This window comes from Hirundo rustica, chromosome 2 (genome assembly GCF_015227805.2).
Source record: "Hirundo rustica isolate bHirRus1 chromosome 2, bHirRus1.pri.v3, whole genome shotgun sequence".
Classification (NCBI taxonomy): domain Eukaryota; kingdom Metazoa; phylum Chordata; class Aves; order Passeriformes; family Hirundinidae; genus Hirundo; species Hirundo rustica.
Window position 1 is genome coordinate 44,302,207 of NC_053451.1, and position 19,734 is coordinate 44,321,940.

General features: G+C 36.4%; 1 protein-coding gene across 2 annotated transcripts in view; it reads right to left on the reverse strand.

Annotated features, from left to right (window-relative positions):
- Nucleotides 1–19,734, reverse strand: part of RDX (radixin) — a 44,768-nt gene that overhangs the window by 18,405 nt on the left and 6,629 nt on the right. Inside the window, exons 2-7 of one of the 2 annotated variants that reach the window (XM_040053755.2) lie at nt 18,063–18,134; nt 9,314–9,397; nt 4,405–4,500; nt 1,989–2,263; nt 731–814; nt 139–285 (exon numbers count right to left, since the gene is read on the reverse strand). In XM_040053755.2, coding sequence (XP_039909689.1) covers nt 139–285; nt 731–814; nt 1,989–2,263; nt 4,405–4,500; nt 9,314–9,397; nt 18,063–18,074 — 698 coding nt within the window. In that variant the 5' untranslated portion in view covers nt 18,075–18,134. Of the gene's footprint in view, nt 1–138; nt 286–730; nt 815–1,988; nt 2,264–4,404; nt 4,501–9,313; nt 9,398–18,062; nt 18,135–19,734 lie in introns of those variants that run through there. The other variant, XM_040053766.1, reaches the window with a different exon arrangement.

Below are 19,734 nucleotides of genomic sequence, written 5' to 3' on the forward strand. Positions count from 1 at the left end.
TTTTTTGCTATCTCTTACATAGATTAGAAGGAGAACCTGTTTTGCCAGATCTTACTGAACACACAGTAAGGTGGGGGTTGTACAATCTCAGATGGCAACTCCTAGGACAGAACTGCAAAATGAGTATTTCCCACTTACTTATCATCGTGCTCATAAATATTCAGACCCAAAGCATCAACTCCTAGCCACAATTCAGTTCCTTTTTTATTCTTTATTTCAAAATAGTTGACTCCATACATTTCCAAGTCTTGTGCTATCTTAAGGTATTCCATCATAGAATCTTCCCTGATGAAGAAGAAAAATGGTATAGTTTAAACAACAAATCATAAATATGTTGTAAAAATAAGGGAACTGCAGAGAAAACAGCTGGGGTAGAATTTAGTTATTAATTAAATCTCTCTCTAAAATAGTTTGACTCAGATACTTTTAGAGCTCTACACCTTAATATCCAAGTAGAATCCAATCATTGCACTTTGTTTTTCTGCCCCATGAGCTAAGAAAATACTAAATGCATTTTAGAGGCAGGCAACTGTGGACAAAGGCAGTTGACAGCCTTACCAGAAATCATGTAGGTAAACCAACAACCTAACTGGAAACTTAACTCTCACAGAAGTCTTTCATAACTACCTACCCTGGAAAGAATAAAAGAAAGCCACTTTTCAAACAAATACCTCCCACAATATATCCCAATAATAATGAAAGGTGGTGTGAACATTTTTTACATAATTACCTTAACATTCCCCTATGCTCTTCATGCCAGTTCTGTATTCTTTCTTCCCACTGTTCTTTTGTCAGTTTGTGCTGCTCTAACACGCTGTGAATAGAAATTGTTGCTATTAAATGACACTCACAACAAACTTAACCTCTTTTGTTGCACAGCACAACATATGCTTTAAGTGAACAAATGTAAAAGATAATTTCCTATATACTGCTCATATTTTCAGCATAGAAACAGAAACTTTGTATTTCAACAAAATTCCTTCTAAATAGTGTGAAAGGCACGTCCTTTTTCTTGGTATTCTATATTCCTTGTAATAGAAAAGTCACACCATCGCATACCTCAGCTAAGTCATAAAATGTAATGTTTACAACAGCTGAAAATGCACAGCTACAGAATCCTCTGGCAAAAATGCTGCAAATTAATCCCTGTGTGTGCAAAGATATACTCGAGCTTTCATTCTGCTGTCATTGAAAGAAAACATAAAACATCACAACAAGTTAGCAGACAACCTTGTTGAGAGGTTCCTTATGGGGGGGTTGTTTGTTTGTTTTTTCTTTATGAATAAAATCAATAGGGAAGCGGCTTCAAGAAGGCTATTCGATGCTTAATCTACAAGAGGCAGCAATGATGAAATTATATTTTGGCCTACTAGAACTTTCAGTGTAGTACTGCAGTAAGAAATCAAGTGCACATGATAACTTTATTATGCTTTCATTCCCTGCACCCAGCATTACAGGCTTTTCTGGAGAAACTCCTTTAAAGGACAATTAAAAAATCATGTGAGCATTTGTCTACTGAAAAGAACATCTTTAAGTACATGAATTTGTGTTGTATTCAAGCAAAAATTTTATTTTTAATGCAATATATTTTATTTGCTTTCACTTACTTTCAGGAAATTATTATTTAAGTGTACAAAAACATGAAAACTGAAGAAAAGGAGAGAGTATCAAATGAATTTTAGTTACTTCTACATTGGAGTATTTTGATTTTAATTTAGCAGGAACATGATTTTGGATCACTTTGGAAATGTGTTCAACTAAATTTGTGCAGGTGTTTGCGGACAGGAAATACATCTCAAGTGACCTGTGGCTGTGATGCTTCTTTGTTATTTAAAGTCTAAATTAGGATTTCTAAATTATATTAGCAAAAAGAGGAACTCTAAGAAAGCCACCATTAAATGCATGCTATTGCTTAATATTTTATTTATATAAAATGTGCTATAGTTAAGTTTATGTTTAGCATTTGGTGCAAAATCTATCTCACTCACCGCTGGGGGAGAAGCCTGTCATTGGCTAGGTAGCCCAGTTTATGGATCTCCTTACTGTAATCTCCATACTTGGACTGGACAGCATAAGAAGCCAGGAGAACGGCAGTTTCTGGTGGGCAATATATTTCATCATTTAAGATTGACTCTTTGACTTGCAGGAAGAAAAGTCTCTGAGTTATTTCCTGAATTAATTCTTCAGATACATCCTCTGGAAAAAACTTGGCCCTGAACTTAAACTGCAAAGGATTTTCTTTCCGTACATCTTGCTGTGTTACCTGAGGGAGAGGAATAAAGGGAAAAAATAAAAAGAGCACTAAATGACAAACTAAATGTGACTTAATAGTACTTAACTCCTTAGCTCCTCTACACTGAGACCCAGAGCTTCCTGACAAACCCACTGTGGAACTCACTGAAAGGTTCACATGACGCAAACAAGAACGCCAATTTGAATAAACCAGACAATTTTGAAATACTATTTAAAGGCTCATTAAGAGATTTTTTTTTTTTTAATTTTTTAGGCTGTACAATAAAGACCTGGAAACTAAGAAGTTGCAATAGACATTAAAAAGAACAAAACTATATCCAAGGATGATTTGCAGGAAGTAATAAATTAGGGTCTAATGATGGTTCTTTAGCAAGAACTACAGCACATTTCTTCAATGTGAGTGTGAAGTTGGATTCTTTAAACTTTCAGCTATTGAAATAAATGTATGTGCTTTGTTCCTCTGCAAAAACCTTAATTCCTTTAACCACATTATTTTCTGGAATGCATAACTTTAAAACAGTGATTTCTGCAAAGAAATCAGATATGGTCTTAAGACTTCCTCTACTTCATACTTCAACAAATACTTGTTTTTATGTAGAATTCGATTTCATTTGTGCCCAGCTTGGAGCACCAATTATGGCCAAAGCAAAAACATTCAAAACTAAACTAATTTAAACATAAAATAGTAATTGTTCAAATGTACATTCATTGTAAAATAATTCTCATACATCCCAGTTCAAGCACTTTTATTACACATTAGTTTTACGTGCACTATTAGTCCCACTAAAACCTTGTTGTCACACATGAAATGATGTATCTGTTTGCTCGACTTGTAGGAAGTCTCAAAAACTGTGAATATAATAAATACAACTTTTTAAACACCTAAGACAGTATAAGTGTATATATACTCAAGATTTGAGGTGTCAGTTTTAAAAGTTTTGCTCACTTTTCATTATTGTCATGCCTTATTTAGACAGCAGCATTTCATCTCACAAGTGAAAAATTAGTTGTGCTCATCATAATAAAATCTTACTTGCATATCTATTCTTTATCAGATTTTATCTACATTTACTGAAAATATGTAAATAGTAATTTAAAAGTGAGAGACAATTAATTTGATGCATTTCAGAATCAAATGTTACAAGTTTTTTTTAAAGGAAAGATAAATAAGTATCTTAGTCAAAGTTTAAAACATGAGCATGCCCTCAGCTGCTTCTGAACTGTACCAAAAACTTAACTTGCTAAAGGTTTTTATAGAGCAGTGCTTTGGTATTTCTCACAACTGATGCAATAAATCCAACCACTAGAGACAAGCCATTACAGTTAACAAATTATCTGTAGCTCTACCACGTTTATTGTGTTATGAAACAAGACACATATGAAATTCTAGGTGACAGATTTGGTGGCTAGCAGGCTTAACTCACTGGATTTACCACAGAGAAGCAAAGATTACATAAGTGCAGACAGTGCGACTTGCTCCTATAACCCTCCCAATTTGCCTTGTAATACTGAAGACAAAAAAGGTATTCTTGATTAGGGTGAACTATAAAACATGTGTCTCCATTCCAAACAGTGACATTAACAAATAATCTGACAGATAGTATTTAAATAAGAAGTGACCACTCAAATTCATAAATACAATTTGAAGTAAAATGACCCAGTTCCCAGTAGCTGGGAGATACAAGGTACTCAATGATGTTTGGGGGGAAAAAAAAAGAATTCTCCTACAATCTATCTATCAGACACCTAAAGTTTAGAAGCTGATTATTTTGCCTTGTTTAAAGATTCATAGCTGTATGCATACAAATTCCTGAAGCTCCAATACTTCCCATACACACGCCCAAACTGTAAAACAATAATTCTATTATGTTTTGCTACATGAAAATGGGATAATCATATGAATTCAAGTTTTCCTAATGCATGCATGCATGCATTCCACAGTACTGGAAACTAGCTCTTCAAATTAAGTATTGATGCAGCTTTGCATATTCTTTATAACTAATCTAACAACACTATTTTGTCATTTAAAGCACATGAAAAGCAAATTTTCAACTAAATTTGAAGCCAGCTATACCTCACTTAAGATATAAATCAGCAAAGCTCATAAAATATATTCAAACTTTACACTTGGCAAAATGTGAGGAAACTTACCTTTTTATTTAGCTTCAGCCAAGTTGAGTAGCCTTTGCTGTCCACATACTGCAGCCCAAAAAACCAGACTTCACGAAGACCAACAGTTTTCACCACCTAAAGAAAAATGAGCCATAAGCATCAGTAATCACTACAATACCCTTTTTTAACTGGTATTGTGCAGCTTAATAAAGCTACGTAAACAATTTCAAGATGAAATGTAATCAAGTCTTACAAGAACAAAAGAAGATAAAACAGTAGCAAAACATCAGATCCAGGGAACCCCAGAGTTCTAAATTAATTCAAATGCTCCAAGTTACCAACTGGAGTGTGCAGCTCACTGTGTACATCAGCACCTGAGGAACAGAAGGCAGTAACAGGACCCTGAGGTTACAAAGCACATCTGGGAAGTGACCTGCAGCGCTATGGAGAAGTGAGTACACTTCAACAGAAGACAGCTGTGAAATGATAACAAAGAGTAGTATTTGTGGACAAGCATGATGTAATGAGGATGAACTGACTCCTTCAAGTAGCTCTGCCATCTTCTAAGAGTTAATGATAAAAGGGGTAAGGATGATCCACCTAATTAAGCATACATGACCTTCCTGTACGACTTCAGATCAGGTCTATCACCAAAAGCTACTAAAGAGGAAAAATCGTCCTTGAATAGACGGAAGGTTGTTTTATGGATACACTGCTTAAAAAGACAGACAAAAAACACAAGCTGTTTTCATAATAGAATTGTAGTGTACCACTAAGGAAGTCTCCTAGGACTTCAAAAAAGGATGAAACTTAGGTGACAAAAATCTGCTGTAACAAACCTTCCATAAAGATCTGTGAATAACAGTAAAAAGATTGAACCTCAATAAAAGATCACATTTAATAAAAGCAAAACACTGTACATAAAAGACATCAATTTAAATTATGTGAACAAAGTTGCAGTTGTAAAGCAAAAAAGCAAGAAAGCTATTACATTACTATACACATGTATAGTATTCACAAATCTCTAATTCTACATAAGGACTGGCAACATCAGCTTATAAAAAAGGATGCTGCAGCACTGGAAATGTTTCAGAAATCTTGAAAAGAATGATCAATGACTTGGAACATTTTCTGCATAGCTATGACAAGAACTAGGGCTACTGACAGAGAAATAAGGAAAGACATGATACAGATCTATAAAATTTGCATGGCATGTAGAAGGAAAATAGGGAATGATTGTTCATTATTCCTTATAATGTAAGAATTTAAAAGAATCAACAGAAATCATGACATAGCAGGCTCAAAGCAAACAAAACTGTGGAATTATTTTACAAGTCTTTTGCACAGCAAAAGCATATGTGGATTTAATAAGCAAGTAATCACAAAGGTCCAGCAAAGATTATTAAATGACTGTAAACTCTGGCTCCATAGATCACGTATGGTAGTACTTACATATGTCCTCAGGTTGGACCATGGTGCCAAGCTGCTTTACTGAAGGCTGTTTTATGGAAGCATTTCAGATGTATGTGAAGCAAATAGAATTTTACACATAGATCCTCCTCCATTTTAAAGTAGTACTATCGGGTTGCAAAATTAAGATTTTGAAAAATTAGAAAACGTCATAAGATAACTATGCAAACTTACTTCTGCTGCCTTGCATATTTGTATAATCACTTAACAACCATTTGAGTGTGTACCTCTTTTCCTACTTTCATCATTTCACCCTCAAACTCCAAAGCACAAAATGGACAACGTTTGTGGATCCAACCTGACTGATGCCTTGAGTGAGCATGTTATTTCCTCTAGAATTCCCACATCATTTACTTTACATCATAAGAAATGCTAAGAACAGGTGTATGCTACTAGTATGGTCCCAAGCAGCATTAAATTTGGTGCCCCAACTCAGGAATTTCAGACCTGCTGTTTCTTTTGGCACAGATCTTCTATATAATGCCAATCAAACTTCTTATGGCTTTATCATATGACTGAGAACGCTCTTTACTTAGCAGCTGTCCAAGCTGAGCCCTTGTACCTTATCAGCTCTCTGAGCTGAGAAGAACTGCAGGTGCTCAACAGCTCTGCCCGTAAGGCATAAGGAGACAAGTGCTTATGCTCACATCAAAACATTTTGCTCTCAACCCACTAACTATGGCCCATGAGATGCACTTGATTTAAATACAGACAACCTAGGTACAGCAATGCAGAGCTACACAAGTCTGCAAAATCAACACTAAAACCAGCAGAATCCACAAATAAGGAAAAAGCATTGTCTACACTGCCTCTCAGCTGGAAGGAAAGAGAAACAACCTTTCTGAAACTTTGTACCGAGACAATACATGCACCATGCACTGCAGTAGCACGATATGAAAAGTAAGTAGAGAATGAAAAATTTAGGAGTTTGATTCTGGCTCAAAACTTCTATTAAGTAGCTTCAGGCAAGCGTAAAAAATCTGTAAAACAGATTTATGCACCATCGCATTCTACAGCTTGAGTATTAATAGGCAATAAAAACTTCTTGGAGAAGAAAAGCAACCTGAACAATGTGTATCTGAGCAAATCACAACATCCACATAAAGACCACCTAACAAGGATTTCACACAGTCACCTTCCACAAGACTGTACAGAAGGCTTTGGAGACACCTGGAAAGGGCTGTGGGGTACAACTCGAAATAAAGGAGGCAACCCTCACATTCCTTCTGAAGCTGCAGTGAACCAAAAACTACTAACACACAGTGCTAACAAAACAAAACAACTCCCCCATGATTACCACCAGTGTGTGGAAACATATCCCTCACAGGGCTCTTCCTGTCCCGGGAAAGCTGTAGATGCTTAACTGGTTGCCTACAGAAGGATAGATGCCCTCTTGATAGGATAGACAGAGAGAGCAATGGTAAGTATGATAGAACACCTTCTGAAATGCAAGAAATAAAAATAAAAAATAAAAAAAGTGCAATAAAGAAGAAGTTTACTGGGTTTGACAATGGAAAAGAGAAAGCCAAATTTCAAATGCTGAATTCTTGTCTGCTAGGAGATGACGATGATGAGAACGCACATATGGAATGGGAAACAAATCAACAACTCCAGAAAATGCCAATTAAAGGCTTGAAAGAACACTGGCTGGTGGAAGGTTGAAAGATTGCTCACCAAAAATGTAGAGGAGCACTAGATAACAGCTGAATTTATGGAGAGTTTATTTTCAGCAAACAATAACCAACCTGCTTGTCATGTTCACCACTTCTGCATAGACCTTGAAAGCCAATCCTTCCAGTAACAGCGCTATTCAATTTCCTTTCTATAGAGAAACAGCTAACTTTTTGTCTGAAAACTTCACGCTGGTTTCACAATACAGTTCAGCTCTTGATATTACACTGTGGAACTCACACATGAATTTAAGATCAAGCTAAATATGTTTCTCACAAAAAACTATTCTGGTTGATTTTTCTTGACCTAAATTTTTTTTCAACTTAAAGCTCCAGAAGTAAGAGTTGGTGAGATGTCAAACACCACACACAGAATTGAGGAACAAAGAAGAGAGCATGACAACAAATTTAGAACTGTATCTTTGTTCCCTGTTTGCAAATGCCCCAATTTGGATGAGCCTGATTACCTGGGCACAAGACATTACACAGCAGAATGTCACCCCACCCAACAGTGCATGGCAGAAGATAGCAAAGGCAGAAGACAAGTAACAGCTTGAGCCTCCTATGCCACAGAATAGCATACTTTTATTCAATGATGATGATGACGGCTAGACAAAAAGCAAGACAGCCTCTTTTTTCAAGAAGTCTTTTTAAGAGTCATGAAGTTTATTCCTTTATAAGGGCTGAAGATATACTGGTACTGATGTTAGAGAAAAGGGCAGGCAGTGTTAAGAGTCAGTAATTTCAACAAAAACTGCAAAGGCAATTTTATTTATCCTAAAGTTCAGTATTAAAACAACAAACAAAAAAAATTTGTATAACCAGACATTTAGTTGACTCTAAAAGGTCAACTAAAAATTTAAAGAACTTTTTTGATGTGTTACTTTCTCTTAGTACTCATCATTACATACTTCAAGCATCTAGAGTGGAATGGACATAAACAACTTCTAGACATAATTGCTGATCTACCTTAACTACTTTTGAAGAGGAATTTCAGATATTTACATATTTCCTAAATAAAGGCATACATCTTGGATCTAGATAATAGAATGTATTTATTGGTATTTTGTTGGCAAACAACACAACACATTGACAAGATTCTAAAGGTTTCTTACAGCACCCTACAACACAGGTCAAAAACTTTTTTCAAGATTCTGATGACTAACATCTCATGAGTGCAAGAACAATCCTGTTTAAGAAATCATTCACTTGTCCATTTGACTGATGCACAACACACACCATCAAGTGCAAGTGTGCAGTTCTGATAGTTCTGATGGTAATGCAATCCATAAGCATGTTAAGGTCATCATTTTCAACTATTCTTTTTTCTTTTCCTTTTTTTTTAATAAAATTCCAAACTGGTTCATAGGACAACAGTATTTCGTTCTAACATTTGGGAAGTGAAAAACCATCTTACAGCACCTATTGCTGGAAAGCAATTGTGTTAGCTTTCATTAATGAACGGTTACATACATGTTCCTAAAATATGCAGTTCTAACAACTATATTACAGTAGCAACTATAATATTATTAGACATAAACCCCACAATTAATTTCAAAGCAGTTCCATATACAATTTATCTGACACCTCATGGTAATATATTTATAGAGTTGTCTTTGAATTCAATATTTTCCATGAGAAGTAATGAGGAAATTCACACTAACTCAGAGCATAGTTTAGATAACGTAAGGAAAAACAATCTGTACATGAGAACACTAGCACTTTTTCAGACTATACCTTAATAACCACAATACCCTTATATGCTTGTACTCATATATACATAGAGACTGTATGTTCATGCAAGTTACCTGATCAAAGAGCTGCTTGCCTGTTGTATTGGGCTGGATGGCAAATTCCAACTCTGCATCCATTGTGGTTACTCTGACATTGATCTACAGAACATAAGGAAATATTTAAATCATACTGTAACAGTGTAATACTTCTATAGCCTGTAAGAAGCAATAAGTTCAACAGTTTTAATGGTCTTGTGTACACACAGAACATATCAGTAAGAAAACCAGAAAATTTCCATCTGAGAAAAATCTCATCTTTATTTAGTGTAAAGGCATAATCAGGTTACTATTTACCAGTAGGTTGGAAGGTTAAATTAGAGAACAAAGCTCAAAATTAATTTAATGGGAAAGCTGACATCATTACAGCTGAAGAACATTGGGACATTCAGCTGCTGGGCACCACCTTTCAGAGGGCTTCCCAAATGCATGCAAAAGTTCTTGGTCACCTATGTATCATTTTGATGTATTTATACCTAGCGATATAAAAAGACAAGCCTCCTGCTTGCCATTTCTAAAATCAAGCAGTTTGGTGGTCAAAGTATTTAGGACTAGAATTTGTCCATCTCAGGACCGACTAGAAGCAGGTTTTCATCAATGGAAAGAAAAACTACAGAAGTTAGCTCTCCTTAGTGCCAACCTCCTTCAACTCCCGTACTACAAGACTAAAAAATCGCCAGCATTCAATGAGCCTCCTTCTCCTGAGGACGACTTTCCAGATGATTCCCGATAACCACTGGCTTTATTTGGCATAAAACAAGAAGCCAAATATTGCAGGAGATAATTGGAAGCACAACAGTTTTTCCAAATTTCCCTTCAGCTGGTACATACAGAAGTGAGAATTTTCATGAAACAAAACAAAGTATTAAACACACAGTACTGTCTTCTCAGTGTTAGAATAGTCCTTCACTCCTACTGCCAGGGTATCACATTTCATTCATCTTTAGTGCACAGGAATATAAAGCGCAAAAAGATCAAATATACCTTCCTATAAATGCAAAAAAACCCCAAACTCACAGAGATACATTCCAATTTCTCTCTACTGTATAAAAGGGAACACAAATAAATTATGACTTGTATTACATGTTCTTACACTACTTGATCTATCCATGCGCAAACCATTCCATTAACTATTTCCCTAATTTTGCCACCAGGTGGAATACTCTGAGAAGTGACTATCTGGAAAAGAAGACAAGATGAAACATGAAAGTGAGATCTAAGGTGAGGAAAAGAAAACTGCAGAGCAGTTTGTTCTCATGCAACAGATGAAGCTTGATCACTGCTCCCTTCAGTGTCAAGGTAAACACGAGGGGGATACACAAAACAGGAATAGCAGGAGTCTGAGGACCTCTAGGTTATAGACATCCAAACAAGAATGATAGAGGGGGCTTAGCCAATTTTACTGTGTGTGCAAACACTGATAAAGAATAAGAGTTCTTTATCTTTGGAGTTAAAGATAGTTTAGTTTTATTGAAAAAAAAATTAAAAATAGAGGGTAAAGACATTTTCTGCAGATTCTCTCAGTCTGTCCATTTCAAGAGAAGAAAAAAAAAAACGTTATAGGTAGGGTCTAACTCACTGTCAGCTGGACTAGTTTAAGCATGAGGGATTGCCCCTTAAATACAAAAATTTAATTTTTCAAAACAGTTTTCTATTTAAAAACTGAAGCCTTCTTTAGGGCAGTCACAAGTAATAAAGTTACAAAGAATAAGGCCAAAAAATAATTTTATTAAATGCCAAAGTGCTCTGTTATATAACACCACCATTGCCAAAACAAGAAGCATCACAGAAGATCTACAAAGCACAGCAAATTCAAAACTAATCACAGCAGCAGGCAGCAGAAACTTCTCATATAAATATCCTTAAAATAAATGTCATCTACGAATGCAAGAAATACTACCTGTGAGTTTATCCTTCACAAGAACTAGAATACCCAAACAGTAAAGTAATAGCTGTAATACAAACTCAATACAGCTCTAAATTCTGCCAGCTTCTAGATGCTACTGCTGCAAAAAATCTGAGTGCTCTAAGCGTACAGAGCTTCTACACCTGCAATAGGCACAAACAGACATTAAGAGTACCTGGCCACTTACACACTTTACAGGAACTGCTTAAGCCCGCAGCATTTCTGCTTATCTTTGAACTTCCAATTAATAGCTCACTCAGCTGCTAATCAAAATTTACACATTCAGTTCTAATAAGAAAGTTGCAAATTAAATGTCGGCAATGTTAAAATGTTACCTTTTGTGATATGAATGATTTAAGAAGAGACAAAGTTAACACTACAGTTCATTTTCTTTCTAAAGGAATTTGGACTAACTTTGATTTTTGGCAGACAAATACCAGGCTTCCACAAATTTGTAACATTGTTTCACACTTCCACTTATTTCTGGGCATGGAACATATGAAAGTTATTTCTGTCAAAACCTAAAGAGCCTCAAAAGGTCTACTTATCTAATTCAGACCTTGATTACAGGGCACCCTCTCAACAAAAATCAAACCTCTGGTACCAGCTGCATTGTCTGTAAAATAAAGCTAGCAAACTACATTAACAAGAGTCATAGGGGAAGTTTCCACATCATAAAGAGGGCAGGGAACTGAGAAAATGTGGGCTGAGATAGAAGGTCCAGGAACTTTAGCAATGATCTGTCACTCACGTAACCTCGGCTGGGTATCTGGCTACTTTGAAGCAATTCTCTTTACCTGATGCTGGTGACGGAGGAAATTATCTGAACCACAAACCAGGGGGACAGACACTAATCTGAACCAACTTTACCACACAAATACGGAAACAGGAAGGAGCTCTTGCAACGGTGACAAGAGAAATGCATAAAGGTTTCCTGTAGCAAGTATTGTAACACTACCACTACACGTACCACGAAGTCCATTCAGTGCCTGCTTTTCAAACTTGCTCCCACCAGGATCCCATAGCTTTGTAACAGAATCTGATCGGCAGCTCTCTTCTTCACACTAGTTCAGCCAATTACTATCTCAAGTTGGCATATTAAATAGAATCACAGAATAGTTTGGCATGGAAGGGACCTTTAAAGGTCATCTAGTCAAACCCCCCTGCAATAAGCATGGACACCTTCCTATATATCAGGTTGCCCAGAGGCCCATCCAACCTGACCTTGAACATTTCCAAGGATGGAGCATCTACCATCTCTCTGGGTAATTGTTAAAGTTTCAGAACCTGCATCACAAAAATTTTCTTACTTATATGTAGTTTGAATCTATATCCTTTTAGTTCAAAACTATTATCCTTGTCGTACTGCAATAGGCCCTGAAAAAATGTTTGTCCTCACCTTTCTTATAAGCTACCTTTAAGTACTGAAAGGTCATAATGAAGTCTCCTCCTCCCTCCTCCAGGCAGAACAACCCCAACTCTCTCAGCCTTTCCTCATATGGAGGGACACTCTGTTCTGAGAACATTTTTGTAATCCTCCTCAACACCCGTTCCAACAACACCGCGTCCCTCCCTGTGCTGGGAGCCCAGGGCTGGCTGCAGCACTGCAGCTGGGGTCTCAGCAGAGCAGAGCAGAGGGGCAGAATCCCCTCCCTGGCCCTGCTGCCCACCATCGGATGCAGCCCAGGACACGTTTGGCTCTCTGGGCTGTGAGTGCACACTGACAGCTCGTGTCCAGCCTCTCACCCACCAGCACCCCCAAGTCCTTCCCGCAGGGCTGCTCTTCATCTGCTCATCCACAGCCTGTGCTGACGCTGGGGCACGTCCCAAGCCTGGTGCAGCACCTTGCACTTGGTCTTGTTGAACCTCCTGAGGTTCACATTGTCCCACTTCTTGAGCTTGTCCAGGTCCTTGGCATCAGCAGCAGGCTGAGTCTATCTGTATTTCACCAACCTTGCTTCAGAATGATTAAACATGGCCAAAGGAAAGGGAAGAACACGCACTAAAGAACTGCGCATTACTTGTCCTTTGCCAAGGGTGCAACTGATGTTTTGATAACAAATGTTGCTAATGGGTTATGAGGATATTTGCCACAGCTCAAAATACTATTTATAGAAGAATATTCTACAGCAAATTATCTATTAAGTAGTTTATCAAAACCAATAAAGAGTACAGTCAGTGAACATATCTGGAACAACAAACATGAATGCATACTTAACAAAAGCATGCACTTCCTAAGGGAATTATATTTTTATTGCATTTGTTCACCTTTAAGGACTTGAAAAAGTATTTCTACATTTTTCTTGAAGTACCTAACTTCAATCCTCCGCAATTTATGGGAATATTACACCACCATCACATGGACCTCTGAACCTCTCCTCAAACAGATTCAGTCCATGAAACATGCACAAAACCTGGCTGTAAGCTTAAAAATCTAAAACTTTCTATTATTGTACTTCAGCTATCCTTTACAGATATTAGTTATGGCACTTCAGCTTTCATTATGAACTCCAAAACTGAGTAGGTACCACTAGTGAGAAAAAAAAAAACCATTTAAAATAACATGGAAATGGTTTCCAGAGGTTTTGCCTTGGTTTAATAAATGCAATACAAATTAGTCATTTGTAAAAGCCACAGAAACCAGGCTGATTCATAAGAAAATTGCATATGGCAAAAAAAGTTTGTTCAAAGAGCTTCCTCACGCTGGTTCAGCCATTTACTGTCTGCAGTTTGCATATTAAATTGTGTTAAGAGTAGCAGTGGATTAGTCCCACTACTTTACAGACTGCACATATACACACAGCACCCTCCATAACGTCAAAGTATTTACAGGAAGAGATGAAAGAAAACTTTATGAAAAAGATAAGGTTAAAACATAAGAATTAAACAGCATTAGGAACAGAAGGCTACAGGATAATGCAAAACAGATCTTACTAATAGATGAATCAAAAGAAATCAGTCCTCCAAGCAGACATCAGTTATCTACTCTTACTACAGAAATAAATCATAAATTCAAGCCATAATTCAAATATTGCATTAAACAGACTCAAAGATTTTCCTCTGTAACCGCTGTAGTAAAAAAAAAAAAAGATACGGTATTTCAATTCAATTACCTTACAGAAATTAGTTCGATCATGCAAATATTAGAATTTTTAATCACCATATTAATCCAGAATTTATTTATTCCTTCTGAATATTCAATATCATAAAATATTGAAGACCTAAAAAAAAATCCTTTTTAGTCTAAGTAACTTTAACATCTATCTCTGTTACTCCCCAGTGTAATACTTGCTTTCTTTCACATCTTGCAGTCTTGTACAAAAGTGCTGCAAATTACCACCAAAACTAGATGATAATTTAACTCCTTCTGCACCCTATAAATGCAACATTTCAGTCAATTAAATGCAATCATCTTAGCGTATGAAATGATTAACAGTTACATAACCCGTGATGTCTAATTTTAGTTTCTATGTTTCTATTTTTGGTGCAGATCCGTGAGAATGCCATACAGCTGAGAAACATTTTGTATCTGTTCTTTTAGGAAGAAAGCACTGAAAATAAGTCAACAAATACTCTGTTCCTCAGCAAGCTGAGAACTAAACACACTGAGAACAGCACTTGCACCAGCTCAAATTTTGATTACAGCAGCAAAGATATTAAACAAAGAAGTAACCAGTTTCATTCAGATGGACCAGAACATGCTAGATTAAACTAAAATTCACACTGCTAGGTAGAACTGAGAATAGTAAGTCTCTTTCAAAAACAAATTATTTGGTTTTAAAAGTAGAGCAGATGCCAAGTAACAGCTCGAAAAACTGGAAAGCCACTTTGTTTACAAGCCCAGCCAAAGTGAAGGAACAGACTTTATACTGAAGCAATCTAAAAAGAAAATGTTTCAATTATGTATATATTTCAGTCACATATTACCTTAATATCTCAGGACAATATACTAAAATTGTTTTTACTCTTTTAAAACAGTATTTTCACCAAAGCTATTTAACCTACAAGCCTCTAAGAAAAAAAAATCCAAAACACATGACCTTTTTTTTATTTTTTTATTACTGTGTGTAAGAATCATTCAGTGTCATGAAACTTATTTCAGGCTGAGACTTACAGGAAAAATGAAAGATGTTTGCTATAAAATGCCAAGACCACTTTCTATTGGTCTTCATTTACTTAATTTTGTCTGGAATACCACTTAACTTTTCAACATGAAACCAAAAAAAGTGAACCTAAAATCTATTTAATTGCCTTTTCTGTGGTTTGATGGGTACTGATCTCACTTAAATTGATCTATGGCTTATTTATTTGTTGTTTTCTCAACAAAAAAATTCAGCCCAGAAACACATGAGGAATTTATAGTTGCACTGCACTGGTTTACATATTTACAAGACTACCAGACTTTTCTGAAAACTATCAATTGGATCATTACAGCAGAGTCTGAGAAAAGAAAACCTAAATAGGTCACAGTAATACAGAAGTGAGATAAAATAACACTGTCAAAAATCTCACCACTTATGTTTACTGGGTTTTCTTAGCTCTTACCCATGCTTATTTAATTAGTTTTCAGGTTAAATGATTTCCAGCAATGAAGCTACAGAACACTGTCTTATTTTAACATCTGTCAAAAATAAGCAACGAGGAGTTAAAGCATAAATAGTTTCTGGACCAGATGTACATTTGATTATTGTGGATTGTCCATAAAGAAAACTCCCAAGATCTCCAGTAAATATCCACAGCAAGAGCCCTCCTACTGTCCAGTACTATCAAATCTGAGCAGAACAGCAAGACTCTTCAAAGAGCAGCCGCGGATTCATTAACACATAACCATGGCTAGGCTCTTACAGTCTCCAAAGAAGAAAGAAGGAAAAAAAAAACAAGAGGGGAAGGGGAAGAGAGCTCCAAAGCCATCCATCATTTAAGAAGCAACCAGAACAAAATCTGAGGTTTGACTTTTACAGGTAATACTGCTTAACCTTTGGCAAGTGTGTTACTTCTTCACTCACTGATTACCAACTATAATTACAGCAACCTGCAGTTTACAGGAAGACACTGAGAAATGTAATCAATTGATTTTAATTTATAATAGCCCCTTTCACTTGGCTTCCTTCTAGGATTTCACATGCACCTACATCATAAAGAGACACATGAACTCTTTATAAAAAGTCCCTTGTAAAAGAAAAAAATTATCTTTGCACAAGGCTAGCTTCTTTGCCAAGATCTGGTAGTTAATATCCATTATTAGGGTGGATTATATACTCTTTCAACACCACTGCAATCTCAGTTCTAAGGATATTGCTTTCCTCGTGAACAACCCTAAAATTCTTATTTCCTTCAATTTTCTCTGGTCCCTAAAATAGAGAGAACCCTGCCTTCCTAAATTTCATGGTTCTAATCCCAGAATTTAAAAAGAAGTTACCTCACCCAGGCTTTTTTCTGCCCCCCCAGTCACCACCTCTGTGGCTGCATGGCTCACCAGCTCCATGGAGCTGAAGGCCTCAGAAACCACAGGAGCTTACAGTGACTTTTTGCCTCATTTTTAAAACAGAGTTTTCTAGTTGAGAAGCTCTATCAAAGGCAGTACTCAATTCTCATAGCCAGCACTCAAACAGGTCAGAAAGGAAGTATGCTGCTAATTCACCTTCCTGCTCTTTATAGTGCAGCTTTGTGTCACCAATGAGCAGGACACAGACAGCTACTTTCAGCTGGAGAAAGTGCCAAGATACTGCCGCTAATCCAGGGGTAGTAGGTAGGAAAAAAATAAGTTACAGAAACAAGGTATGGCTAGCTGGTCATCAGACCAACTGCAAAGTTCAGAAGAGAACTTCAAACCCTTAGTCCCATGCTCACATTATTCACTGAGCTGTACCAGTTCCAAATACTGGCACACAACACAGATTATTCACAGGGGTAATTTCTCATTAATAGCAAAAGCCTTTTATTTATCTACATAATGGGATGTATGTGTGTATACACATGGACACGTTTATTCTTAGCAATAGACCTGCCCTGCTCCTAATCTGCTACCAAAATGAAACATCAGTAAACAAAGGAAGCCCAAAGGCTATTACATAAACCAAGAGAGTTGAGTAGAAATAATCTGACAATTCAGTTCCCTTTCTGAATGCTTTGCTCACTGGATACAAGTGGAAGAGACAAGCAAAAGTCACTTAACACATGGCAGATGAAATCCTAAGATAGCAATATAACATTAACAGAAGAAGAATCAACCTACTGAACAATTATCTCCTCAAAGACTTTGAGAATTATTATCAAAACAGAAGTTGGAGATCTTTTGTTCCCCTGGGTAGAAAGTGGATGAACCCTTATCTCAGCTGAAGTGAGAGAACAGGAGATCACAATCACTGCTTATTTACTCCCTTCAAAACGTATTTTTTATGTGATACCCTGGTAACTTTACTACCATGGTAAAACTACTATCTAACTTAGTGCAGACACTTTACACATGTTCTGTCTTCCCCTGCCAAATCCTGCAGCAAACCCTTCCACTGATTCTCACAGACACTGAGTCAGGCTCAAATTATGCCTCCATTAACTATTGTAAGTCAGCTCATCTCAAAGTCAGCAATTCCTCAAAAGTCATTCCTCCTGTCAGCCAAATGAGTTCCAAGTACTGCTCCCATTTTCAATCATCCTACATGCAACTTGCAGTACCCAAGCTCTCTTGACCATTTCTTTCCACATGTTGGTACTATACTGTCCCCACTTCAATTGTACATGATCAAATCTCACAAAATCTAGAAAGAGTAGAGTCAAAATAATTAGAACAGTTATAAGATTATTCCTCTAAAATGTAAAAAGCCTTCCTAGATTTTAGATTAATATAAACCTGCTACTTACTGGTTTCGGCATTTTTCTTGTTTTCTGTAGTCTCCTGTCCACTTAAATCTTCGAAAAACTGTTTGCCCCCTTCTGCCAAAAACAAAATTAAAAGGGTTGTTTTTAAATTAATCAAAACTTAATCATAGTAAATAGTACAAATACCAAAACAAGTAAGCAAGCTCTACATGTACAAAATACACTACTAAGCAGATGATACATAGAAAGAGCAACTAATTTAGCCACTGTCATAATCGACCGGTCTCAAAGCAGTAACATCCTTCCAAGTTTCTGTAGAACATTCCCGTGGTAATGTCACAATACAGAGATGACAGTTCCCCAAATGCTACAAATTCTTTCAAAGGTTTTGTTATCATGCATCATCTACTATTAAAACACTCTAACATTATGTACAGCAAACATCATGAAGACAAAAAACCTGCTCTAATAATGTTAAAGCATCAGAACTTTTATATCCTGGCTATAAAAGCATTTGTTTCTCTCAGCAAATGAATTACAGTAATTTTCCCGAAATGAAAAGAAATGCAAGTACACCAACACAGTAAAAAAGGGAAGAAATTCTGTTGTGCTTAAAATAACTGAATTTTTTTTTTTTTTAAGCAGAAGGGTATAAGTTACATCTACGTGGTGATGAAAGTATTCACTATTGTTTTCTGTTCCAAAGAAGTTTTTATGCCTTGAAAAAATATGTTTGCAAATTTATTGGTAGATATCATCCTACCTCCTTTTCAATTCCTTCTAACTCAGAGCAAGCAGCTAGTCACCTTCCTGCACACATTTACAGTACAAATCAAATTCTTGCTGGTTTGCAAGGAGCAAAGACTGCATTGCCTTCAAAAATAAAATTAAGTGGAATTACACTTATACTAAGAAAAATGAGTGCGACATGCTTGCCAGAATGATCTGATACTTCAGTATTATAACTCCACAGCTGCAACAGATGAATAAAATCTTCAGAAGTGCTTAAAAGAAAGAAAAAAAAACAGAATACACGACAGCAATCCAGTTATCAAAAACAAGCTTTGGTATAACTGATCTTTCATTCATAAAGAAAAATAAAAAAATAAAGTACTTTTATATAAAAATTACAGAAGAAGTTTTCCTTGCTTCTTGACAATAAAAGTACAGTAAATATTAGAAACATTTGCACAGCAATTTAAGGCGCACCATCACCTTATTTTTTATTTCTTCTTCTAATCTGTAGGGATGTGTTTGAAAAGGGACTAAAAAAAAAAAAACAGATAAAGGATGAAAACAGAATTTAAGAAGCATAAATGTTGTTGGCTGGTAAAACCAATAAATGTTAAGACTAAAGATTACAGAAAGAGAGATCTAATGGCATAATTCACTTATGGAACAAAACTGTGTTTAACAGAAAAATCAGCCTGAAAACATTAAACCACTATCTTGAAGTTACATTCATTATGATATAACTAATCCAGCCCAACTCTAAAGGTATAACACTCTATGCCTAGCACACAGGGAATCACATTCCAGCTGATTTTTTCAATTACAGAAGATACTCTCGAGAACTGGACAGTATCAGTCATGTCCCAAATGCAGGCTCGCTGCCTGATGTGCAGAGCCAATTTATGCACTGAGCCGAGGCATTCCCATTTCTTTATTCTGACCTGCACAGAGCAGGGAGCTGGGTGGGAACCCACCAAGGGCT